Source organism: Rattus norvegicus, chromosome 3 (assembly GCF_036323735.1).
Source record: "Rattus norvegicus strain BN/NHsdMcwi chromosome 3, GRCr8, whole genome shotgun sequence".
Taxonomy (NCBI): domain Eukaryota; kingdom Metazoa; phylum Chordata; class Mammalia; order Rodentia; family Muridae; genus Rattus; species Rattus norvegicus.
The window spans coordinates 183,978,743-184,004,958 of NC_086021.1; the positions used below are offsets into that span (position 1 = coordinate 183,978,743).

General features: G+C 49.4%; 1 protein-coding gene across 5 annotated transcripts; it reads left to right on the forward strand.

Annotated features, from left to right (window-relative positions):
* The first annotated feature begins 1,715 nt into the window (after positions 1-1,715).
* Positions 1,716-26,216, forward strand: Edn3 (endothelin 3). Of its 5 annotated transcripts, none has more exons than XM_039105615.2 (5): positions 1,724-2,160; positions 2,664-2,973; positions 21,206-21,373; positions 22,259-22,324; positions 24,410-26,216. In XM_039105615.2, exons 1-5 carry the CDS (start codon positions 2,106-2,108, stop codon positions 24,444-24,446), a joined length of 636 nt encoding a protein of 211 aa, XP_038961543.1. In that variant the 5' UTR covers positions 1,724-2,105; the 3' UTR covers positions 24,447-26,216. The 5 variants fall into 5 exon arrangements, with proteins under 5 accessions (XP_063140364.1, XP_038961543.1, NP_001071118.2 ...); NM_001077650.2 differs by having other exon boundaries at positions 1,936-2,157; positions 2,793-2,973; positions 24,410-24,509; XM_039105613.2 differs by lacking the exon at positions 1,724-2,160 and having other exon boundaries at positions 2,173-2,973.

Sequence of the window (26,216 nt, forward strand, 5' to 3'; positions counted from 1 at the left end):
GAATGCTCTATCTCTACCACACAAGGAAAGCCAGAGTTGATTGCCATAAATAAAAAATGAGAACACAATTAAGAGTAGAGCACAATGTCATTAAGTCCCAGCTGGACTCCAGTCCTGCCCAGGGCCCAGCCATTGACTACTCTCCTTGGCCACAGAAAGAGTAGTACTGCTGGTTGGAACATTGTGGAGAACAGGTCTACTGATTTCCCGAAACAGCAGTAAGAGTAGAAGTCTAGGAAGGAAAATGCCTTTGGCATTTCCACAACGTGTCCAAATCACCGTGAAGACCAGTTCAACTGCTGTCTCCCCTGAGGGCCAGCTGCCTCCTCTCTGCCCTCCCTGTTGTTCAGTGTCTTATGCTCTTAACCAGGGTTCTCCACCTTTAACCTTCCTTATCTCAGCTGGAGTGAAGACCCAGGGCACACGTCCATCCAGGCCGAGTTTGCTTTGGCCCCACCCACAGAGGTCAGTGAAGACAACTGGGCTGTCAGTGCCCTGGACAGTGGCAGATGGGTATTGTAACTTCGAGGAAAGAGAGAATGAGAGGTATCTCCCTTGACCTGGTGAAATCCAAAATGACTGTTAGGAAATGGGACCTTGGAGGTGACCAGGTCTTGAGAGTGAGCCTTCAAGAATAGGGTTAGTGAACCATCTTGTAATAGTTAATCATAAATAAGGCCCCAAAGAGGACCTTGGCCATCCACCAGAATCCACCACTGATGAAGAGCCATTCATGAACCATGATAGGCACGGGACATGGTCGGATTTCTAAGACCTCAGAATTGTGAGCAGTATGTTTCTGTGTATGATCCCTCAGCCCAAAGTGTCTTTTGACACACGGCAGTCCAAAAAAAATATGGCCTTCAGCTGGAACCCATGGAGGTAGGGTCTTCAGTCTCCTTCTACTTACAATCTCCTTTCTCCATGTCAGTGACTGGCATTGGCTGTGAGGCCTCGGTTTCTCTTCGTGTAGGATCCCCAATGGGACTACTTTGCCTGGCTGGTTTGGGCTTCTTCTTGAAGTGCAGACTGAGCCAGTTAACAAAGGTTGTATCCCATTCATGGATTGCCTCGTGAGAGCCACCTGTACCAGCTCTTTGGATTCTATTTAGAATTTACTTAGATTTTAGAATACCAATCATTAGACATACTGGGGGGAATGGGAGGAATGACTTTGAAACCCACGTTTTATGACAGTAGTCAAAGGTTTGCAGACCCATTAAACTACAGCGGTACCCTATAGCAAGGCACCTGTGGACAGTTGTAAGACTTTGAAGAGAGGTCCCTCACTAAAGGGGCCAGTGAGGAAATGGGACTCCCCAGGAACCGCTAACTCACATTGAACGGAATCTTTGTGACTTTGCTCTGGTACCACGGCCCCACCTGACACTCAGAACTTTCAGAGTCAGGGAGCTGGCTCGGTCAGCCATGAATCAGAAGAGTAAAGTACACGGAGGGCCGTGGCACAAGGGCCCTCAACAAGGGTAAGGCCCTTGGTGAATAGAGCCTTTCCTTTAGACTGATTTCAAAGGAACAAGAAGCGGGCAGCCCTCTGGGCAGCCCTTTCGTGGTCTTGGTGCTCCTGAGGTGGGGGTGTGGTTGCTTTGGGCTGGGCAGGGGGTTTCAAGTGTGAGTCTAAGTGTAAGTGAGCAGTGTGCACTCCGGCAGGGGGTGGCCTTCAAGCAGCTGTTGGGACCTTCACCCCATCCACCCACAGGGAGTTCGGCGTCCCGGCCTCTCTCTAGCCCTGGGTGAGCCTGGGGCAAATGTGCCTCTGGTCAGCTCCCCCCCTGCGCTTGGAAAGCGACCCCCGTGAGCACCAGGTTCAAAGGCCCGGCGCGGCAGTTCCAGCCCCTCCGAGGGGCGGGGAGGCGAAGGGGGTGGTGCGGGAGCCAGAAAAGCCCGAGCCACAGCCGGCCAGCCCTGCGCAGGGATGGGCAGCTCGCTCTGAAAGTTCGTGACCGCCTCAGCCAACTAACTCTGAGCCCTGGGACGCCCAGTTCAGGCAGCGGCAGGACTCGAAAGCTGTACCCAGTCTCACTACCCTTTTGCGGTCACAAGCGGCCACCCTCCAGGCCCGGTGCTCCCGCGCCTGATCGGGGTTCATGGAGCTGGGGCTGTGGCTCCTTCTCGGGCTCACAGTGACCTCCGCTGCAGGTAAGCAGGAGGGGCGGGGCGGCGCGCCTCTCCACGCGGGAGTGCACACAAAAGGAAGCCAGGCGCGGGACTGTGTTGCGGGGAAGCTAATGAAGTCTGGCTTTGCAACCTGAAGTCGCCCAGGGGCGGGTAGAGGGGCCTGAAGACAGAAAGATAACTTCCACTGAGTCTGGGAGTTTTCAGTTTGGGAGGCTTTCTTTGGGCACTTTTCAGAGACTACAAAATCGAGTTTCACCCAGTGAAGAGCAAACAGCTTTCAGCAAACAGCTTTTCAGCAAACTTCTCAGGGACTGAAATAACTCTCAAGTTTTCACTGAGTGCGCATGGAGCTTTGTAAACGTTTTAAGGCATTTGGCTTAGTTTGGAGATTTAGGGGGAAATGCAACCAGTCTCCAGACATTGCAGAAGTTTGGTTGAGTCTCATTCTGGTTTGGGGGGCGGGGTAGTGGGTGCCAAGAACTCTGTGTCAGCAGCTCAGGAGCCCTTCAATCCTCCTCCTGCACGATTTGTGCCTTGCCCCCAGCCTGGGGGCTCTGGCAGAGCCAGTGTGTCCCAGGGACTCCCTGAAGCTGGATCAGAGAGGGACTGTCCGGAGACTGTGGCTGGCCCTCATGAGAGCATTGTGTCCCCAACAGCTGCACTGCCTGCACAGCCTGGAAATGCTGGGCAGGAGCGGGGACCAGGCAGGTCTGGGGACCAGGAGGAAAAGAGGGTGCCTGCACACCACCGACCTCGGCGCTGCACGTGCTTCACTTATAAGGACAAGGAGTGTGTCTACTACTGCCACCTGGACATCATCTGGATCAACACTCCTGAGTGAGTTGGCCTGGGGGTTGGGGGAGGAGTGTGGCTCTGGGCCAGGTCTGAGGCGTCAGGGTTTTTGCAGCCCACCTCATTCAGACCCCTGAATCTGCCACAGTGCAGAGTTCAGCTCTTGCAGTGGCTCCCGGCAGCGGCAGCGTGAGTCCTATCACGGGCCAAGACCAACCCACCTCCCCTCTGAGAACCTAGCCCTGAAGGAACTCAGTGCTGGATTTGAGATGTGGTGGGGAGTTCTATGCTCCTACCCTAGAGGCTCATTGGGCTGAGACTTGCTCCCAACCCTCTTTGGAATCCAGTGAGAGCAGCTTTGGGGTGGAGGGAGTGTAGGAAGGTAGGTTTGGCAGACCCAGATGGCATCCATCACATGAAACGGCTTCTTCCATTCTTTCCCATCTTGGATGCCAAGCCAGACTGATACTTGTGGCTTATATGGCTGCCACTCCCCAGGGCTGACCCCACTGTCTAAGCCATGACCCCAGAGGGCCTTGCTGTTCAGCCTTAAAATCTCTCACAAATTCTAGTAACAGGTGCTGATATAGCAAAGTGTTTCTGGGTATCACCTTTGATAAGGAGCACCTTCCCTTGGGGGCATAGAGAAGGTTCCACTGTCTTATCTTCTACTCAATTTCCACTGGACCTCTGGGGTCCCCTCTGTGCTGAGACATGACTTGTAAGTAGCTATAGGGCATGACCTTGTGGTCACCATCTCACAGGTTGTCTCTTGGATCTCTTGAATCTTGGTTTAGACGTCACTAAACTCAGTCCCTTGGGTATTCTCTGCATTTCTAGGGACATCCACTTGAACTTGCCTAGGCATCTTTGTCTGGGAGCTTGGAGATGGCTGAGCACAACCCCTCAGCCTGGATCGGCAGCTAATTATCCTCCTTCATGGTTTCCTTTCTCTGGAAACCCATTGGTGTCAGAGTGCTCTGGGTCATGGCTTTGAAGAGTTACTCACCCACCTAGACATCTCAGTAATAAAGCACACAGGAGAGGGGGTACTTTGAGGGTCTAGTGTCTTCTGAATCTGTTGACAAGACCCCTAACCATATCCAGGTAGGTCTGAAATCTTCCCAAGTGCGTAGAGTGGCAAGCAGAGCTGATTTCACTGATGAGCCATCCAGACTCCTGCACAGGTCCTGGGCTTAGGTGGACCCTGGGTTTCTTTAATGGTGGCTGCTACTGTCCTGAAGCTTTGTAGACCCTTACTGAGTCAAGAGCTTCCTGGGACTCCTCAGTTCTGTAGCTAATCCAATGGAGCCATTTACTTCCCAGCTGTGTCTGATGAGACCCTTGTACAAACTGTCAACCACAGTGGGGAGACAGAAGAGTTTCAGGGGTGAGTATTGGGTGGCCATGGATTGGTGTCTCTTCTCAGAGTCTCAAGTTCATCTCTTCTTAGAACCACCACGCTGACTGCTGTCCTTGATGTCTAATCATTTAGAAACCATTGTGATCCCACAAATGAGCATTCCAGAAAGGGGAACCTGGGCAGTCAAGAGGCCCTGGGTCCTGGTCTTGGCTAGAATCCCACGCTGTAAGTTTAGGAGAAGAGAAGAAATTCAGCAGGAAGGGACAGAGTGGAGTCAGGAATTAGAAACTACTTTAGGTCTCTGCTTGTCCTCTAGTGTTCTGAGCACTGCTTGGGCAGGAATTGAGTATCTGGGACATGTCCTAGAGGACATAAACACCCAGAGATATTTGAGGTCCTGTGTTGGAAGTTTGAGCTGTCTTGAGTGGTGTAAAAGGATCATCTGCTTTTTCTGGGATAGCCACCTGGAGGAGTTTCTCCTAGTGTCTGGTCCATGTCCTTCTCTCTTCTCCTACCTTGCTTTACTCTACCCAGTGGGAGGGAAAGGGTGTATCCAGTGTCCCCATGCTCCATTCAGCTGCTTGGGAAATGAAAGTGATAGTTGCCAGACTTTGGGTTCAGACAAGATAAGTTAGCAGGGAGATGTATCCTGGCCTTGCTTTCTTACTTTCTCTGTATACACACACACACACACACACACACACACCCCGTTCAGTTCATCCTCTTCCTCCTCTCCTTCCTTCCCTTAAGTAGACCATTTGATATCTTTAAAATATTGGGAACAAGGTTGCAATGAGAGAAAATGAGCTCTGGAGGCCTCCAGTGGAATAGAAGAACCTGAAACGGTATTGCCTAGCTCACAAGGTCTACATCACCCCTCCTACCCCGCCCATCTCAACCCCTCCTCTCCCTCCGTCTCACATAATTTCTGTACTAAAGGGGCCTAGTGTTCTCACTCCCCAAGTATCCTCACTAGGCTGTGACTGCTGCTGGTCCCTGTGGCCGGGTGCTCAGATTGAGGGAGGAGCCTTGATCCTTGATCCTAAACCAAGAACCTTGAACTTGGGGAGTTTCTGCCTTTTCATGATGCTCCCCTTCCTGTCCATTTGGTTTCATGGAGATCAAGTCCACTGTCTGGCTTTGTCTTTAAAGGACACTTATGTGGACCTTCTGAAGGTTGTGCTGAGTGGGCTTGGTTCTACATCCGAGGCTCTGAAGGAGTGATGTTGGAAGTTACCATCAAGCCTCAACCTTGTCCTCATGGGAAGTTAACAACCCTTTAGGTTCAAGAGACCTTTATGCTCCCAAGACTCTCCTACACAGAAGCTCCAAGATTCTGTGGCTCCTCCAGGTCTGTCATTCCCTGAGCTATTAGACTCTACGCACACACTCAGTATGCTATAGATGGTCCATTGATGTTGGCTGACTTTTGGTTAAGCTCTGAACCTGGTTTTGCTTTCCCACTTTAACTTTTGCCATGGCTCTAGTGCGAAGGGCATTCTTGCTCGCAGGAGGTCTCTTTGTCTAGAATGGATAGCCCTTTTCAGAGACCCTGCACTTTACTGCACTGTGGAGGTCCATATCTCCCCAGGTGCCTCACCCATAACTTTCCTCATGGTCTCAAACAAAGCCTATAGACCCAAAGGTCCACACTTGATCTTTACCAGTTGGACTTCTTAGCATCTGAGGTCACAACTGACAGATGGCACAGTTTTTCCTAAAACTTGCCTCAGCCATGTGAGGAACCCCACTTCCCACAACTTACAGACAAATTCCCACACTGCCAACACAAACAGAAACAAATCCAAACCAAGGAAAACCCATTCCTTCTGGTCCTGGAAAATTCACAAAGCCTAAGACAGTGAATGGGGAGGTAGTGCATGGGATGCCATGTGTGTACACACTTGAGTGGGGAGGTAGTGCATGGGATGCCATGTGTGTACACACTTGAGTGGGGAGGTGGTACATGGGATGCCATGTGTGTATACACTTGAGTGAAGAGGTAGTGCATGGGATGTCATGTCTGTACACACTTGAGTGGGGAGGTGGTGCATAAGATGTCATGTGTGTACACACTTGAGTGGAGAGGTGGTGCATGGGATGCCATGTGTGTACACACTTGAGTGAAGAGGTAGTGCATGGGATGTCATGTGTGCATACACTTGAGTGGGGAGGTAGTACATGGGATGTCATGTGTGTACACACTTGAGTGGAGAGGTGGTGCATGGGATGTCATATGTGTACATGCTTGAGTGGGAAGGTAGTGTGTGGGATGTTATATGTGTACATACTCACATGCTTGGAGATGTGTCCTACCTTCAAGGCAGGTGGGGATTGTACCACTAGAGTCCACCAGAGAGACAGAAGCAATAGAGTGTGTTTGTACAACCTCGAGGATATAGATACTGCAATATGATCACAGCCAAAGGCCATGAATCAGAATTCTGTCTTTGCAAGGGTCTTAAAGGCTGCCAACTCGCTCGATGAAGGCCATCTAGGTTGTAGGAGGCAATCTGCTTTGCTCAGAGGATACTACATATGTGGTAATGACATCTGAAAAAGATCCTTACAGCTGCTTCTAAGTTGGTGTTTGACTGGGCACTGAAGCAAAATTAACCCTCTTGGGACATTGAGTCCACATGCCCCAAAGAGAAAGTCCCTTCTGAGGTAGGTGGTTGGAAATAGTTAGTTCTGAAATAGCAACAGAGCAAGCAGGGCACCCAGCAAAGAGCCTAATGTGTGCTTTCTTCCCCACTGCTGTACCAGGGGACCCGACATCTGTTAATCCCTTAGGGACATCTGAGGGAGCCACTGTGATGCTGGGATAGCGACCGTGTTTCCCAAACAAAACTCTGAGCCACATGGCTGACAAGCAGGAATGTATTTATGGAAAGAGCGGGGCAAGACACTGAATCGTGACTGTGGTATGGTGGGGAGACCGGAGCTATCTTGCATCTCTGCTTGACCTTGAGTTCGGACCATGCTCTCTGTGTGGCAGGAGGTGCCATCCACTCCCCGATTCCCCTCTGTAGGGCACAGATTCTGGTGCCCGTGTGGGGCAGTGACAGGGGGTGTCCCTGAGTTTCTTCAACTGACACCTCCTAAGGATGTCCAGCCTGCTGCCCAACCTTCGCCAAAGCATGCCACGCTGACTTAATCCCGCAGGAATGACATTTGTTTTGCGTTTTTTCTTTCCCCAAAAGAAGAAAAGAGTAGACTGATAATGATAATAATTAACACAACATTTGAACTTGCATTTTAATGTCTTTTACTGCAGAAAGGCACAAGTTGTGCTTTCAGCATCTGTGATCTTCAAGAAAGGCCTTTTAGCAGGTTTCGGAGAGCAGCTGCCCAACTGTTACAAGATCCCAGTGGAATTTAGGGGTCGGAGGTCCTGGCTTCCTGCAGACTAGAGCCAGCTCTGCACCCATCGTGGCATTTCGGGATCCCAATAAAAGTCACCTTGTTCTGTGAGCCAGTCCTTGGTGGGACCATGTCTGTTGTTGCATTTGAGGCAGAAAGGACAGTCTTTGTGGCCATCCTCGTGTTGGGAACATGTCATGAGTGACTTACAGGTCCACAGTGACAACGTGGATTGGTCACACATCACTTTGTGAGAGCTGTACAGCTCTGATTGTGGTGTGTCCATGTGTGTGTCCTCCACAGTGGAGGCTGAGTGTTCAGGAGGCTGAGTTGAGTCCTTTGCCTGGGGTTGTAGAAACCCTCAGCTCAGTAGTATGGTTTCTGGAGCTGCCCTCTCAGGTTCCCCCTGTTTATCTTTTCTAGCACAGGCCTCCATGCTGTGCTGAAACTAACTCCTGCATCCATTCACTTGACATTGTGTGTGTGTGTGTGTGTGTGTGTGTGTGTGTGTTCTCACATGGGTATGGTTACATGTGTGACTATGGTTGGAGGCCAGAGGTCGGCATCCTCAGTCATTCTGCACCTTAGTTTTAGAGACGGGGTCTCTCACTGGGGTCTGGGACTCATGGATTCAGTAGGATTGACTACCCAGAACATCCCAGGGACGCCCCCATCTTGTCTCCTTAATGCTGAGATTGCACACACCACCACATCCAGCTTTTCATACCAGTGCTTGAGATCTAGACTCAGGTCTTCATGTATGTGCAGCTTCACTGACAGGGCCATCTCCCCAGCCCCAGAAACATCTTCGTGGATACCATGTCTTCATGGCAGTGGGGTGGGCTCTGGGACATAGTTCTTATCTCTGCCCACTTCTGTTCTTTACACGGGCAATGTCCATTCCTATACACAACTCTTTGGAATAACACATCTGCCCCTTTGCAGGATTAGTTTTATAGACATAAAGAAACACACAAGCAAAATCACAAACTCCATAGTGTGCCTACATTTTATTCCGGAAGCCTAGGGTTGACTTGATGAGAGGAACATGACTCTGTTAGCCTTCAAGAGATGTGGGTGAGCCCTTGTAGTGTGAGCCTGGCATACTGGCAGGTTTAGTTTGATGGTAGAGATACTGGGATAGACAGGTGGGTCTGAGGGATTCACAGCCCATTGGCTCCGTCCTCTGAGTGGGACTTTTCTTTTTCTGACTGTTGCTTCACACTCCGCCCTTCCTTAAGTCCATGCCCTCACTGGCCGCTCACTGCCTGGTGTGATCACAAAGAGAGATGGATTTGCTTAAACCCATCCTCCTTTGCTGTCCAGAGTCTCGTACACTTTGGACCCAAGACTCATAGCATCTAGAGAGAGAGGGGCCCTGGGGTTCCCTCATGCGAACTTTCACAAGCAGGGGAAGAAGACCCAGGTGTCATTAAAGAGCCTAAACTCTAGGGTCACATCTTCTTGTTAGAGATTACACTTTGAAGAAGTCGAAGAGTTCTCTGTGTGCCTGTAGGAGAGTGAAAATTCTGTGAAGGTAACTGGGAGAAATATCTGGTCAACATAGTGCTTTGGAGTGGTCACCTGCAAGGCCTTGAAGATGTAGCCATCACAATCCAGGACTATTTCCCATCTCTTGCTCGGAAGACATCAGTGACTACAGAATTCCTTCTAAAGTTGACTTCTTGGTCTCTCTCTTGGCCAGGAGGACCACCCTCTGTCCCTACCCTCTGTCCCTCTCAGACGCGCAGCATTTCCGGATGCTGTCTACTGGTGTCCAGTTAACATAAAGGTTTCCAGACCTTGGGGAAAGGTGTGTCTGGCTGTCCCAGTGGCTGATAAGTAGCTAGATAAAGCCACCTGTGTCCAAAGGTTGTTGCAGGTGGGGGTGGGATTTTTGTCCCGCCCTCTTCTCTTACTTCCTGTTGCTTCTCTTTGTTCTTGGTAAATAATCAGAAGGCTTGGGGACTGGGTCATGGTGCTCCCTGAGATCCCTGATGTTGGTCTGGTGCTCCCTGAGGTCCTGGCACAGGCTCCCTTGGCACAGTATGCAGCACCCACCCATTTCAGGGTGAGGTAAGAGCTCTGTTTGGCCTCTCTCTGTTAAATCTCATGGAGAGTTGAAAGGAAGGTATGGCCTGCCTTCTTGCCTGGGAGAGTCTAGTGGAGTCCAAGAAAGGGATTTGCAGCTGACAAATCCTGGGGTTCAGAACTTCCTACCCCATCTCAGTCCAGACCAGGCCCTGAAGTGGGTACAGGAGACAGAGTTGCCAGCATTGATGCAGAAGAGGCTGTGATCGTGGGCTGCCTAGAAAGAACTGCATGGTACGCTTTCAAGAAGGATGCTGGCCAGATGCAGTGATGTCAAGTTCACAGTTCTGACTGTTCCCAGTCTGACTCTTGAGCTTGGGTTTTTCCATGTATCTGTTTCCAGGTTCTCCTTGGGAGTCTAACACCGTACACGTCAGCTTTGAATTTGATTAACTTAGTTCTTAGAATATTTGGGCAGGAATACATTTTACTTGAGAGCCTTGGGGTCCAACTTCAGAGTAGGTTTGAAGGTCATCCACAAGAGGTGACTTTCCCCTGGACTTCCCACTGGCCAAAGGCCCCCAGAGTCAAGGAGGAAGAGAGATCTTGCCTGGGAGCAGAGTCAGCCTAGGCTGGAATGCAGCTGAACCTTGCCTGAGGCTCAGCGGCAGCTTGATTCGAAGCAAGAGCGCTTGGTAAGAAAAGGTTGTGACCCTGCATGACCCCAAGGGGGCATTTGGGTTTCCGCTAGATGAAAGGGGTGTTGCAGTTAGGAACTTGGCCTTAAATCTGAAGGCCTTTGCAAGTCCCTGACATCTCTGGTGTGGTTTATTCCTACAAGAATTTAAAACAAAGGAAGCTGGGAGGTAAACAATGTTTCCTTTAAGGAGGCTCCCTGGCCATGTCTGGAACCGGACTGACTTCAACATTCCAGCTCTCAGTCCCGAGCTGCACCCTTGGTGTCTCAGGATGTCTGCTGGGGAGCTGTTAGAGAGTGCAGCCCGAGACCCTGTTTAGCCACTCCTCAGCTCTCCAGTAGTCCCATGTCGCATGAGGGAAATGGCTTGCTGTTGTTCTCTGTTAGGACAGCAGCACCGAACATGAGGAACTCAAACGTACAAAAATCCACACGAGCACTTCTGCCCCTCAACTGCTCGCAAAGGGAAAACCGACCTGCAGAATGGCTGGTTGTGGCGGATAACGGGTTGTTTGTCTCCGAACAGTACAGGAGGCTAAATTCCCAGCAGCCCACAGGTCTCCCTAGCATAAAGTGACAGGGCAGGACCATGCTGTTGCATCCTCCTCAGCCCTGACACAGAGTCTTAGAGCCAAGAGCTCTTGAACAACTTGGCAGCACTCAGCCTGGCCTTCTTTTATGGCCTTCCTAGGCAGACTTAGCAGGAGGCTCTAGTAAACAGCGACAGAGCTCCACATCCTGACCCACTAAGTCAAAAACCAGAAACAGATTTGGTTCTTGAGTCTCTTAGAAAGGCCCAGAGACAGGGGTGGCCAGAGGGACAAAAGGCCTATGGTAGACATAGGAAAGGAAATTGCGTAGCTGAAAGTTAGAAGCCACTAACTGAGGATACAGAACTGACTTCCGTGTGTCTCTCGTGAAACAGAATGGAGGCTGAAGACCAAGGTGCTTCTTAGGACAGAGGCACCAATACCTTAGCACGGGAAGGCAAGGTATTTTCATAAAGTTGGAATGAGGGAAAAAGTCTATACCTGCACAATACAAACAGCTTAAGTGCTGGCCTTGTACCTGCCCGCTTCTTGCCGTTTCCCTACCTGACTTCTCACGGGAGGATAAAGACTGACTCTCTAACAGAAACCAGGTATTTCAGTTTTGAGCGAAGCCTTGCATTTCCCAGCACTGTCAAAATGGCACCGCACAAGGCCACATGCAAGGTGTTGTCATCAGTGCGATGACATTTGATCAAGCCAAGTCACCAAGACCTTGTGCGTCTTGAAAAGGAGCCAGGCAGGCTTCATTCACATCCTGCAGGTAATTTAAAGAGGCATGTGATAGTGTCGGCATCTTGAAAACCCCCTCGATGGGGACCCTCTCCCTCCAATCCCTGCTCTGATCTGCCTCTCTGGGCTCCATGTCTGGCAGATCTTTGAGCCCCATCTGTCCGCAGCTTTGCATAAAGTTGTAATGAAGCCAGGTCAGAGAGACGCGGCTTCTCAGGCCTATATCTGACTTGGAGTTCGTCAGGGTCATGTGGGGCTGGAGAGAGAAATTCTAGCTCCTTTGATGCCTTCGGTGGCACAGCAGAGGGGAAGCTACCCACTCCCAAGGGCTCTTTAGATGTCCCGTTTTCTCCATTATTTCTCTCAACTTTTCAGGGGCGAACAGAGCCTTTAACTCTTAAGCTTCCTCATAAACATGCCAGAACATTTCCTACCATCCTCTGTTCCTCTGACCCCTGTGCGAGGAAGGGCAGGCAGTTTCTGTGTTCCAGGGAGCTAGGAGACCATGGTTACTGTGGCTTTTGGGTTTTATGGGAGTTTTGCTTGTTTGTTTTTCAAAGGCCCAGTTAGTTGGGTAAAGCTTTCCAAATACAGTTGGTGAGACCCTGGGCATCTCTCGGACTGTTGAGATTCCTGCTGGGTTGTGGTGTTCTTGTCAGAGCCGTGTTCTGGGGCTTTCTCTGGGGATTGAGCAGTTGATGGTGCTCGTGTAGTGGGGAGGGTTCTTGAAAGATTCCAGGTGGGGTGTGAGGTTAGGCGACCTTTACAATTAGTCAAGCAATCTTCCACTTGTCAGGTCCTCCAGTGGGGAAGAAAAGCATCCAGGATCTCAGACAGTCATCAGTTTGGCTGGAGCTTGGGGTGTCCCTACTGATTGGTCCCTCCAGTCTTGTCCTTGCAACCTGCTCTGACTAACATGACATATGTGTGGCCACAGTGGTTACAATGAGATGGAGATCCAACACTTAGAGTTCTCCTAGGGAGGCAGACTCTTACCACTAACTGTTTGCTTCATGGTCACTATAGCAACCATCCAAAACAACCTGAGACGATTAATACAGCCAACTTGATGGTCTAGAACCACCTTGTCTAGTTGAGAATGCTGTTCTTGCACACTTGTGAGGGAGATTACAGATTGGGTTAAGTGAGGTGTGTAGACTCTCCCTAAATGTGGGGTCCTGGATTAGATAAAAAAGCAAAGCATCAGCAGAGAACCAGCAGATGTGATGTGCCAGCTGCCGCATGCTCCTGCTTGCCGTGCCTTCTGCGCTGAGAGAGACCACGTCCTCAAACTGAGCTGAACGACAGTCTCATTCCGTAAGTTGCTCCAGCTGGCTATTTGATCACAGCAAGGAGGAGAATAGTTACTAACACAAGGAGGAAGGATTTCTTCTGTTCACAGTGTCAGAGGGCGTGGTTGGCATTGTAGAGGGGGAAGACATGGTAGAGCACAGCAACCAGGAAGCAGAGACAGAGAACAGGAAGGGGTCAGAGTGAGACACACCTCTCTTCAGTGACCTCCTCCACCTCCTCCTTGTCCTCTTCCACTCTGTCCTCCTCCTCCCCATCCTCTTCCCTATCTTTCTCCTCCTTCTTCTCCTTCTCCTCTCTGTCCTCTTTCTCTCCATCCTCTTCCCCATCCTCCTCCCCATCCTTCTTCCCATCTTCCTCCTCCTCCTCCTCCTCCTTCTCCTACTCTTTGGTTTATTCAAAACAGGGTTATCCCTGGTTATCCTGGAACTGACTCTGTGGACCAGGGTGGCCTCAAACTTAGAGATCCACCTGCTCTGCCCCCACACCCACCGCTGGGATTAAAGGTGTGGCCACCACTGCCCAGCTTAGTGTCTTCCAATACCTTCTATGGACTCCCAGTGGTGCTGTGATGACCTCATCCTGTGACTCCAGCCAGAGCTTAATCCTTTGATTAGGCCAGAGCCCTAAGACCACTAATCCCCTAGGGTTTTATAATTCAATGAAGTTGAGAATTAAGATCAATTGCCACAGCTTGGCATTGTAGTACTGTAATCTCAGCTTCTTGGGGGAGCAGAGATGACGGGATTGGAATTAAAGTCGATAGAATGATTTGAAGAGCTGAGTAGACAACTTAGTGAAAATAAATGGTAAAAAGAAAAAAGCAGAACCATGTTTGGGGGTGTGGGTTAGTGGTAGAGTATTTGTCTAGTTGCATGAGGCCCTAGGTTCAATGCCCAGTATTCAGAGTGGGTGGTTAATCATCGTGTCTCCCAAGACAGATGGATGGGGGACCAAAATTGTAGAAACCTACTCAGCCAGTTGGGAGTCCTGCCCGTTTAGGAGACAGTGAGGCAAGACCTTACCTTCTTGACTTGGCAGATACTTACTGAGGGGCTGCAATGAAGGACATGAGCCAGACACCTGTGCAGAGCTGAGCGGGCAGACACAGCCAGGGGCTCAGCTGGACAAAGTTCTGCTGCTTTGACGCCAGGAGACCGTGTCAAGGCTAGTCGCCAAGGATACCATACCTTCAGAAGAAAATATGTCCCTAAGTCTTGGAACTGGCAATGGGGTCAGTGCCCAATAGTGAGGAGCACTGTTTGGGAATGTCTTCAAAGTCAGCACTCAGTCACAGCCTGGGACCCTCGGTGGCTCATGGTTCTAAATTTTCTACAGTCTCTAGTTCTTTCTGGGGGCCGTGAGGGCCTACCATCGCTCTTCCAACATTCATCTGTGAGGGTTTTCTACAGAAGAAGCAAAGGAAGCTCCAGGTGCTCAGTGCCCTGCTCCAATGTTTACGAAACACAAGGAGTGGATGAGATTTTATGCAGCTAGCAATACATGTTTCCTGTTTGGGGACAATGGACATGAGGAACCTCAGCTTCCTGTCCCATTTCATCCTTGGAGGTTGGAAGACCACCCTGTGGGCTGTCTGACTTAAGGCCTGGCCCATAGCTGATTTCTACGATGAGTAGAGGATGAAGGATGAATAAACTCAAGGCCTCTGGTTGGTTCACCCATTGACTGGAGCTGGGCTTTGAGCAGAGGAAGGGAAGGAGGTAGTGTGTTTTCCTCCATCTGCTCAAGGACGGTGTGAGCTCAACTTGAAGTTCTACCATGGGCACATGGAAGGAGAGGATTTTAGCAAGTCCCTTTGTTGTCTGTGTCCCACTTCTTTAGAGAAAGATATCTCTGCTTGGACACATGGCAACCTTCCTGTGATATCTGAGAATGTGCTTGCCACCTCATAAGTACAGGGTCTAGGCTCAATGGGAGTTTGTTATAAAGAGAGAGAGAGAGATACCTATTTAGGTGTGACTCATGGCAGGAACTTATTGGTAGGAGACAGGACACCCTCAGATCAGAAGGGATAAACAGCTCAGAGAGCAGGGCTGCTGCAGTGTGGGGGACCTGGGGACCTGGGGACCTGGAGGGACAGCTGATAACTAAGGCGAATCAGAGACACCTGGCACAGAGCAGCCCCACAGTGCCTTTGGATCTTGTGCTCCTTCATTAGGAATTTTGGGGGGGGGGGCAGGGGAGAGAGAGAGAGACACTGGGTGGCTCATCTGAAACAGGGCTGGAGAGACTGAGGCAGGTGACTGGCAGGATGAGGAACTCTGGAAACTGGATTCAAGGAGACAGGAACCTCTGACACTGGCCTCAGGTTCTGGATGGAGAAACCCCTACTTTCCATTATGGACAGTGGGATCCCATCTCCAAGATTGTTCTCCCACACCATCCTGTGCATCTGTATACAGCAGGCAACCTACAGATGCTTGTTGACACGAAGAGAGTAACTACCTGGCACTTCTGCATCTTGTCTTACTGGGGGAGAACACGATTGTAACTGGCTAATGTTTCGGAGCTAGTGCACACCACGGCAGAGGCCACCTTCCTTGCCTGAAGAAGTAAGCAGAAGATGATGGCCCAGTGGTTCCATATAGGGAAGGCTTTAATAGAATCTGAAATCAAGCCATGGCCAGACAGCATGCCAGGGTCTCAGAGTTGTTTGTCTGCAGGGTGGAAGGTTGTATCCAGCGATGGCTGCTGGCTCCTGACTACCTACTAGCTAGTGGAAACCATTTGTTTCTCCTCTCTTAGTCAGGCCAGCATGGTCCCCAAAGCCTCTTGAACTGCACGCTGGACTTCTCTGGTCTGCCCTGTCTTTTTTGCTTGACTGCTTCAGAAGGAAAAGCATGAAAAGGAGGAGGCAGATCGTGAACTTGACACATGTTCTGAGAGAACAATGAACATTCCCTACTCTTGGGGAGATATTCAACCAGAACTTTAGTTTTTATAACTTAAAACGACAACTATGTTTATGAAGAAAAAAATAGTTATAGGTACAAATTTTGAGAATGTTTCGCTCTGCCTGGCTGACTTCACATTGTGAGGGACTCTGCTGACCCAGGAGCTGTAAATTCAGGCGCTCACCTTAGCCAGATCTTCAACCACCAAGCAGAAAGTGAAAGACACTGAACTATTGCAAGCACAGGAGCCTTGGGTTGGGTGGAACGTTTCCTTGCAGCCATCACAAGGCCAGCACTGCCATGGCAAGATTCAGGGCAGCCGACCAGACAATCTTAGTCAAGCAAGAGAAGCTGAACAACACACTGTTGGATGGAGGAAGCTAGCCATGCCAATGTGCTAATCTGTTTGTGAATCATTGCTTTGTAGGCAGATCCTCCTGCTTTACAGTGCTTGCCCAGACCCTTCTCCAGCAAGTGTTGCTTCAAACCATTCAGTGGGAAAATGAGGAACAATTTTTCCTTCAGTTTGATTTACTTTCCTAATGGTTTAGAACTCAGCAGATGAAGCCCCTCTGCTTGTTCCCAGCTGGATCCTTTCATCTGTGCCCACTGTTTAACTGTCACAGGCAGTTGCCAACTTCACAGATAGAAAGGTGGAACTCGCCCGTTTATGTAGGAAAAACCCTAGGACTGGGAAGTGTGTGTGTGTGTGTGTGTGTGTGTGTGTGTGTGTGTGTGTATGTATTTGTGTGTGTGTTTGTGTGTGGTGTATCTGTGTGTCTGTGTGTCTGTGTGTCTGTGCGTGTGGTGTGTGTGGTATGTGTGTGGGTGTGTATGTGTGTGTGGTGTGTGTGTGGTGTGTGTGTGTTTGTGTGTATGTATGTGTATGTGTGTGTGGTGTGTATGTGTGTTTCTCTAAAGTCATTCTTGTTTAAAAACTTCTCACAGAGAGATAAATGAATGGTGTTCTGCGTGGCTGTGCAGATGAAGATGAATGCAGGCGACTTAGGAGCTTAATATTTAATAACATTTATAGATGACATTTGGGAAAACTTGAGAAACAAAGACACTGTGATAAATAAGATTCTGGCATCTTCGTCACTGATTAAGTAATGAGTGTTCTCAGCACATAAGTTGAGGGATAATTCACTACACAAGCACACAGAGCACTAGACGCTGCATCTGTAGGTACGATGGGGAGCGTTTTGTTTATCCCATCCCTTCATCTGCTTCCCTTGTGTGGAGCTCTGTGATGTAACTGACACCGACAGATGGAAGGACTGCCGGTCTCCACAAAGAATTGCATTATCTAAACCCAACTGCTGAACAGTAGGCAAGACACAGTGGGGCTGGGTGTACTGGTCCAAGGTTCTCGGCTAAGTTAATTCTGTTTTCATGGTTCCACTATTAAGTATGTCCTGTTGCCCATTCAGGGATTGGTGACAAAGGGCGATAACACGAATGAAGTACAGGCTCTTGTGAGATGGGTGTGGTGTATGGCCTGCCTGTCAGGATGATGGAGGGCAGGAAACAGAACTGTGGTCTTGGAGTTCCTTTATTGCTTAGTCACACATCACAAACACAGCAGGCCTGATGAGTGGGATTTTTCTACTGATGAAACTCACAACTCAAACCAATTAAATAATCAAAGGGTCTAATTTTCATTCATTGCTAACTCGTTGCTGGACATTTTCCCACGAAGCATCTCATTCCAGCAAATGCCTGACAATCGTTGTGTATACTGAGAGGGTGGGGTGCAGGCCATGTAAGTGGTTTATAACTTAATAATGGAATTACCAGGTAATCTCTCTGTACCCTGTGTACGTTTTCTATGCCTGAACATACAGGCTTGATGTTTCTCCTTTATCAGTTTTTCATCGCCCAGTAGCATGCGAATGCTGGCAGGAGTGGGTGTGTCTATCTTTCACACTTAAAATATAATCCTAGCTGTGCGGTGGGTGCTTAAGAGTCCATGGAGTTCTTTGTGATGATGCTTTCTGCCTGCGACTGAGCTCATTCAGATGCAAAGAATCTGGTCTTGTCAAGTTGGGATTCCCTCACAATTAGCAACCAAAGGCTCAATTTTTTTTATTTTTGTTTTTAATTTCTTTTGTTTTTATTATTTTATTTTTCTTCCTATAAGGTCTCATTCTGTTGGTCACCCTAGTCTGGAATTCACCAAGAAGCTGAGGCTAAGGTCTAACTGAAAGACTGAAAGTAATTCCCCTGCCTCAATTCTTATTCTACTTTGGCTTTGTATTAAGTCCATGGCTAGTATGAAAGAAGCAAAGGATTTGTTCTCCTCCTCCTCCTCCTCCTCCTCCTCCTCCTCCTCCTCCTCCTCCTCCTCCTCCTCCTCCTCCTCCTCCTCCTCCTCTTCTTCTTCTTCTTCTTCTTCTTCTTCTTCTTCTGTGGCTTTGTTTTGCTTTTTCTTTTCTTCTTTACTTTTTTCAGACAGTTGGCCTCAAACTTGTTATGTAATCAAGATTAGCTTTGGTTGTTCAGTCCTCCCATTTCTTCCTTCCGAGTGATGGGATTAGAGGTATGAGCCCCCACACCCAGCTATGCTACCTGCTCATGGGGAGGAAACACCCAGACCTGCCTCTGATTTGGAGGGCCACTGCTTGCCTTCTTTGGCCTTGCATCTTCCACCCTTTGTGAGGAATCTCTAAAACTGAACGCATCTTTTTCTAGAGAGTGTTCTCAGGATTCTGAGCCTTGGGATCCCCTACCTTAATGTCCCCAAGCCCATGGGGGTATTATCTAGTATCTGACACTGGAGGACACAGCAGGCTCAGACATGCATTCCTCTGCCTGCAGGGTAGGCACTTGTAGGACGGTGAGTAGGTAGGTCTTGGATGTAATCTGGGCGTAGTTGAGGCTACCTGGGTGTGGGATGAAGAAGAAGGAAGAGAAACCGCAGTGGTGTTTGGATGCCAGAGTCCATCTGAGATCTCTAAGGAAGACCTGGATCCTTCATGTAAGCTGGCTGTTCTGAGGGACTGTGTACGCCATTTTTACAGGTTGAGGAACAGGATTTTTTTTAACACTAGCATTTATCCAACTGACTAGTAATTTTTTAACATTTAGACCTGGAGTTGGTGGGCCTTCATGTTGAGCTCTTGTTCCAAACCCTATATGTGTTCACTGGGATAAGATTGTACCGCCAGCTCTTAAAAGCCTTCCATCCCCTGGGGAGGGGGATCAGCTCTGTAAACACTCTTTGAAGCTGTCGGGGGCGTTTGTACATGACGGTTTTTTTTTTTTTTTTTTTTTTTTTTTTTTTGCTTGAGACTGCAGGAGAAGTGCTAACACGTCTCTATTAACAAACATCCAGTCGCCTTATTCCCTTACTTAAAACACTTTCGACAGAGCAGTTTGCTTCAGCTGAGTGTCTCTACACCCACAGATGCATAATCAGGTGACAGCAATTTCAAAATTGCAGGTCTCCATGTTGATGGAGAAATGGGAGCTTTACCGTTTTCCTCACGTGTAATTTTCACCAAGGAACGGAGGACTGGCTTTAATGTCAACACTTGGAGATTTACTGTAACCCCGTTACTGGAAAAAATATACCTTCAGCCAAATCTGCACCCACAACAATGGTCACATTATCCTTCTTCCCTCCCCCACATCCTGGTCCCGAGAAAGGATCCAGCTCCCAATAGGACTGGACCCTCTGTCTCCCACCACCTTGCTCAGCTGCTGGGTCTGCCTGGGTTAGCAGGGAACTCACTCTGCTGCCCCTTAGGGTGCTCAATAGGGAGGAGTTGAGACAAAAGCAAGAGGGGCTGGGTGGGGTGCTCTTCCCTGATCTCTAACCCAGCATGGAAGAAGTCTGTTCCAAGCATCTGGTCCCACAGTCACCCTGCCTGACTCTCCTCTACAGCCCCCAAAAGGCTTCCTGGTCGTGTGCTTCTAAGGAAAAGAAATTCAATTTGATTTCATTCTGAAAGCACAGAGAGGATGTTAGGCCACCCTTTGAGGTAGATAATTGGTGATACTCTGTGGGCCTCAGAGAAAGAGGGATGAACAAGTAGGCCAAGACTTACTGGAAAAGGGCCTTTGGCCCCATAAGTTTCCTCAAGTTCTTAGTAATTTGTCCCCCAGATCATGTCAAGTTACATTAATGAATTAAGCATGTGGTTTTTAACTTCTTCTCACTCAACTCTAGAAGACTTTTCTCTCTGGAGAATGAGCCGTGGTTAGGCTGTGCTTGCTCTTAAAAGTCAAATTTAAACGTTTATTGCTCTAGATGCCTCCCAGTGCCAACTGTAACCATAAGTGGTCGATCATTTCAGACAGTTTTTGCTGCACAATAACACCTTCCCATGATGAACTCCACTCTGAGCCGCCCCACTGAGGCAGTGGCGACAGCTCCCGGAGAGCATGGAGTATAGCCAGTGGTGTTTGTCCCTTTGAGGACGCTGCATGCAGGGGCTGGGGTGGATCTCTAATAACTGTAATTTCGTCTGCCCCATTTTCCCCAGGGCCAGCTATGAGGCCCGCTGTGTGCCCTGCCATTCAGTTCAGTTAGTACTAAAGTTACCAGGGATAGCCACGGGAGAGGCACCAGGTCAGGCCCCAGACAAGGACCAGAGAATGGGTCAAGTAAGTTATCCTTGGAGGGAGCCTTGGGAAACCGGTTTCTGGCAGGAAAGCCCAGTGGTTCATATGTGTGCATCTGTGTATGTGTGTGCATGAGGAGGCTGGTGGTCCACCTCAGGTGCTTATCCTTAGGAGCCATTCACCTTTTTATGAGACAGGCACAGGCAGTTGGGCTGGCAGGCCACCAAGCCTCAAGGATCCTGCTGTCTCTACGTCCCTGGCATTGGGACTATAAACACAAGTTACCACACCCAGCTTCTTTATGTGCCTTCTGGGGCCTACTCAAGTCCTCATGCTTGCAGGGACTTTATTAACTGAGACAGGCTGGAGACTAGCTAGAGGTCCACGCTCGGACTCAGGACCTGCTCTGGAGGAGCTAGGCCTGCGTAGTTTCAGCTGGAAAAAAAGGAGAAAGCCAACTGTGTGCCGGGAGGATCTTGGAGCCTGGGGCATGTGTGGAGACGGCAGCCTGGCTTCAGGTACCTCAGTGAGGCTGAGGGCTCTCCTGACTGCATAAGTTTGCCTCAGCACTGTAAGGCTGCTAGCACAGTCAGCCCCTCCCTAGGCCTCCTGCATCTCTTGCCATGTCAGCAGCCCATTTCGGTGTCTGGTTCACTCTGAATGGTCCCCAACTAGCATCGTATAGTGGGGTGCTTCACCCTGGAGTGTCTGAATAGATTCCCCCCTCACATTTCTCTGTACTCTGCAGACAGACTGTGCCCTATGGACTGTCCAACCACAGAGGAAGCCTCCGGGGAAAGAGGTCCTCGGGGCCAGTTCCAGAAAGTTCCCAGTCTTCTCCACAGACACGCTTACGTTGTGCCTGTGCAGGGGTGGATGACAAGGCCTGCGCATACTTCTGTGCACACGTCACCAGGTATGACACAGCTTCTAGTCCCACTCATGTCTAGGTACAAACCACCAGTGGGCAGAGCTAAGCCAGGGCCTTCACAAAGGTGGGTAAAGGGTAGCCTAGCCAGGTCCTCAACCTTCCTTGCCTTTCAGAACATAGGCCAGAGCCACAGCCCGTAGCTGTGTGAACAAACCAGAATGAGTTGGGAGCATTTAAAGACTGAAGACCCCACCAGTCTCCATGTGCATTTATAGCTTTTTTAAAAACAGCAAGCAGGAGTTCATATTCTTGCTACTTCATATGAAGAACCCCTTGGCCTGGGCTTTCAATTTGGTTTCTGTGTCTCTTCTCTGAAACCGCATGGTCTTCTCAGCTGCACAAAGAAATACATAGATCCATTTTGAGCAGTAAGCCACCATATTTGTCCCAGGGCTACCTGGACCACTGTTCCCTAGATAGGTACCATGAACCTCTTGGCTCCTCCTCTTTCTCTTCACATTGGGCCAGGACTCATCACGACAGCCAGGCAGAGCAACCTATCAGCAGCCCAAAGAAAGGGCTGAGTGTGTGGATAAAACTCCTGTGTTCTTCTTCAGGGTGGGCCCAAAGCAAAGCAGGCACTGTAGCTTCGGGGCTGGGCTCTGCCACCCGGAGAACCTGGGCCTAGCTGCACACTTGTTCTCACACCTGGGGTGTTGAGGACCCAATGAGTACCTGAGGAGTGTGTTTGGTACTCAGACATCCACCCACTGAGCCTTCAGTCCTACCGTTGGTGCCTGGCACTTGGTCCTTGGGAGACACACACTAATTAATGTGCTTGTTCGTGGGGAAGAGGAAGTAATAATTTGACACCCCCAAAAACCAGGCACATGGAAATGCTAATCCCTGAAACCTGCTGTGTCCCCACAGTTATTCCAGGAGAGCAGAAAAGGCAGCTGCAGAAGAGAAGCAGGAGACTGGAGGTCCACGTCAAAGGTGAGGGCAGGATACATTCATTCAGTGAGTGGAGAGCTGGCGTCTGGGCTCAGTAAGTGACCAGTGGGACTCCAAAGCTCACAAGGGTCCCCGCCAACAGACAGTGATACCTCTTGGTCTGTCAGCTCTGGGTGTATTTGGTCCTTGTCACCTTCTTGGTCTTGAGCAACCCTTTGTGGTTTTGGAGCACCTTCACCCTGTGTCCCTCTTAACTCCAAAGTGGTGACTGCCAGCTTGGCTCTCACTGGAATGGCAAAACAGTTACCTGCCATTTGCATAGTTCCCCCAGGCTGAGCTCATCAACCCTACCTTGGCCTCTACTTTTGCAAACAAGGGATTCCTGTTGCATCATTTCTGCTTGGTAGAAGTGAGTGTGCCACATGGGCAGTACCCCCGCCCCCACCACTCCTGGCTCATTTTGTTATTGTTTTAATACCTGCATCTTTTTGTGTTTGCTGTGCATGTGTGTGCGGGCATGGGCGTGTGTGTGTATACCGGGTTTTTCTTGTTATTGTTGTTTTTTGAGTTTTTTTGTTTTGTTTTTGTTTTTGTTTTGTTTTGTTTTGTTTGGTATGAGAAATCCCGAGGGCTTCCTGAAGTCATTATCAATGATTCAGCCACACATCTGCAATGGGACAGCCTGGAAATGGCTTCAGATCCTGCAGGGGATGATCAAGGGTAGATTAATCTAAGCCCTATACTCAGGAGCTTCCCAAATCCATAAGATGACTTCCAGTGGTCTAGAGAAAATGGAAGGAAACAGAGAAGCTGAGGTAGCAGCATGTCCTCAGAGCCTGTGCCAGAGCCCGGCTGGTCCCTACCCAGCCTGCTCTTCATTCTCCCCCCCCACCCCCCCGCTTTCATCACTGTTTGGTACCCCTAATCAAACTGACGCCGGTGAGAGCAGGCCATGGTTCAAGCTATGCATCCCTTGTATCATTTATTAATTGCACACGCGTTTCTTTAGCCACGGTCGGTGACGCACCTGTTACATATGCTGGAACTTCATCATTCCTGAGGCGCAGGGGAAGGCACAATGGATCTTCTTTCAGTTTATTTATTGGCGGAAGCAGACAGTGGACAAATAGATACAATACAAACGGAGGAGAGCAAAGGAAATCTCGACAGTCGATCAGGGATGGAAAGAGCTGGGGTGCTGGGGTTCGCCATTGGGTAGACAAGGAGCCAAGACCTGTAGGAGGGAAAGCGTGAGCTATGGATGCAGGAGGGAGAACAGTTTCAGGCAGGAGGAATGGGAAGGAGGAATGTCCTGGGGCCTATCCAAAGAATGGCCATCAAAGGCTCCCTGGACCGAGAAAGCACATGATGCCTCCCTCCCACAATGCTGCTGTTCTGATTGTTCTGTCCCATGACCAAAAGATGGGACTGGGGTGCTGGAGAGGCATGCAACTGGAAAGTGCTTGTTCTACAAGCAGGAGAGTGAGTGTGATCCCCGGAACCCTCACAAAAAGCTGGTTGTGGTAGTCAAGTCTGTGACTATGGCTGGGATGGCAGAGATACAGTTCCTAGGGGCTCCCTGGACACCTAACCCAGCCTAAACAAACAGCCCCAGGCCACCAAGCTAGACATTATCTTAAAAAAAAAAATGATACCTGTAGTTGCTCTCTGACCTTCACAGGTCTCTCCTCTCTCCCTCTCTCTCTCTCTCTCTCTCTCTCTCTCTCTCTCTCTCTCTCTCTCTCTCTCTGTGTGTGTGTGTGTAGGTGTGTGGGGTTGTACACATGGTTGTCTGCCACTCCCACTCCTCCCTCCATCCACACACCCACTACGGCTTGTCAAGACAGCTTTCTAGAACGTTTTACTTCATGTAAAGTTCTCACGAAGACACTTCCTGCCAGAGGAGAGTCTTCAACTCACCCTGCATCCCTCGCTGTTTAGATGGGGGTTAGGAATGGCCAGAGTCACACTCACAGAGTGGCAGCTGCTGCCTTCTCCCACCTTTGTGCTCAGTTTCCAGGCCGGAGACAGCTAGAGGTGTAGCCAGGGTCACCTCTTCAAACTGGAAGAGCTGGTGTACTGACCTGATATCCCTCTTCTCCTTTTTGTTCTCTTTCCTTGAAATAGGCTGAAGTCAAGGACAGATAAAGTCCACCAGCCTTAGCTGGCTTTATCGGACCACAACTGATGCTTCTTGCTTCCTGCGGTGGATTTCCCCCGGCTCTCCCTGCCTGCCCACTCTCTTCCAGGAAAGAGCATTCGGGTTTGTGCTTACAGAGTTGAATTTCCACCTCTTTGGGGACAAGGCGGAGAATTGGCCTGAGGCAAAAATGAAAGAAAGAAAAAGACCCATCCAAAGAACCCCTGCTTACCCATACACCCCTTCTCCAAGAAAGCCCAACTGCAAAAGACCCCAGCTTCCCTAATGGGTAAAATGATCCCACATGTGCCCTGGGAGCCAGATGCCTGTGGCTCCAGTTTCACAGGGAAATCGTTTGAGAGGTATGTTAAGTCAGAAAGCCACTTACTGGCTTTTGACACGACTCCTCTCGGAGAGTAAGTGGACACCGGGCTGGCTCTTCCCGAAAGTAAACACTCATCTATCTCCTTGAAGATTCAGAACACCGGTGTGGCCAGAGCAGGCCTTCTTCTGCAGTCTGTGCAAGTTATCGAGGCCTCTGTCCGCTTGAGACCTGGGTCCTAGTTGGACACTACTCTATGGATTTGCAGTTCCCAGGACTTAGAAACCTTCGGTTGCACTTAGTGCTCACGAGAAGAGCGTCTCTCAAAAGCCAAAAGGAAAAGAAAACACGAGACCTCGGCGTTCATGAGATGAAAAAGACAGAAATCAAAACAGTAACAACAACAACAAAACCCCACATTCTGGATGGTTTTGAACTCTAGGGCACTCAGCAAAGAGCTGGGGGTTCTGCAATGCCCTCTAAGGCAGAACTCCCAACCCTGGCTTGTGGTAAGTTGCTCTGAGCGACAGCTCCAGCTCAAAGCTACTATCCAGATATCTGCTTTCATGAATAAATGTGCGTCTTCCAGAAGTGGCTTCAAAGTAAAGCCAACAGCACAAACTCTTTGTATATTATGTAAATTCATGTTTGACTATATACAATTGGCAACAACTGAGAACCGTAACCTTTGTTCAAAATCTCTTTTAGCTGAGCTCTCTGTGTAGATGATGAGTATGGAGGTGGAGGTGGAGTCAGACTGTGAGTTCCCGTGTAGACGCCGCTCTGCAGACCCAGCTGGGACAGTCTGCTCACCTCCCCACCGGGCCTCACAGCCGTGAGAGCCTGTCTTTGGGCGTGTTCCAAGGGCACCACGCGGAGACACTTTAGCTGTTGTGTGAAGTGGGACCTTAACCAGATGGTAAAGTTCAGAGGACCGACTCCTAAATTATTACAGGTGTGAACCTGCCTGCTTATTGGGGGGTGTGTGTGAGAGTGATGGTTTGCTGGGGGGCGGGGTAGGGGGAGGATGTATAGTTAAGAGAAGTAATTATTTATTGGGGAACTATTTTCTACTTAACTCCTTTATGGGATCTATTAAAAGTAAAAGCACTGTAGATAGGTAGACAGACAGAAAAATAGATTCTAAAATTGTGTTAAAAAAAACAAAAACCCAAACTCATATTTCTAAGTGGCTAGAACTCGTTTAGATCTCATAAGCACTATTCAGCACAGTGGCCAGATTGTATCTCAAAGACAAATCCACTCACTGAGAGAACACTCGGGAGATAAGTCAAATGCACAGTAAAAGAAAAATCTAAGTTTTCTCTGGTTTGCGGGCTTTTCCTTCAACACATAGTTGCACATTCGCTCCTCATAGGCCTCTGGAGAGGACAGGAGGGAGTCAGAGTTCTGGAAGTAGGATTCATCCAGAGAGGAAGGTATAGATCGAGGGGGGCAGGCAGCTATTGAAA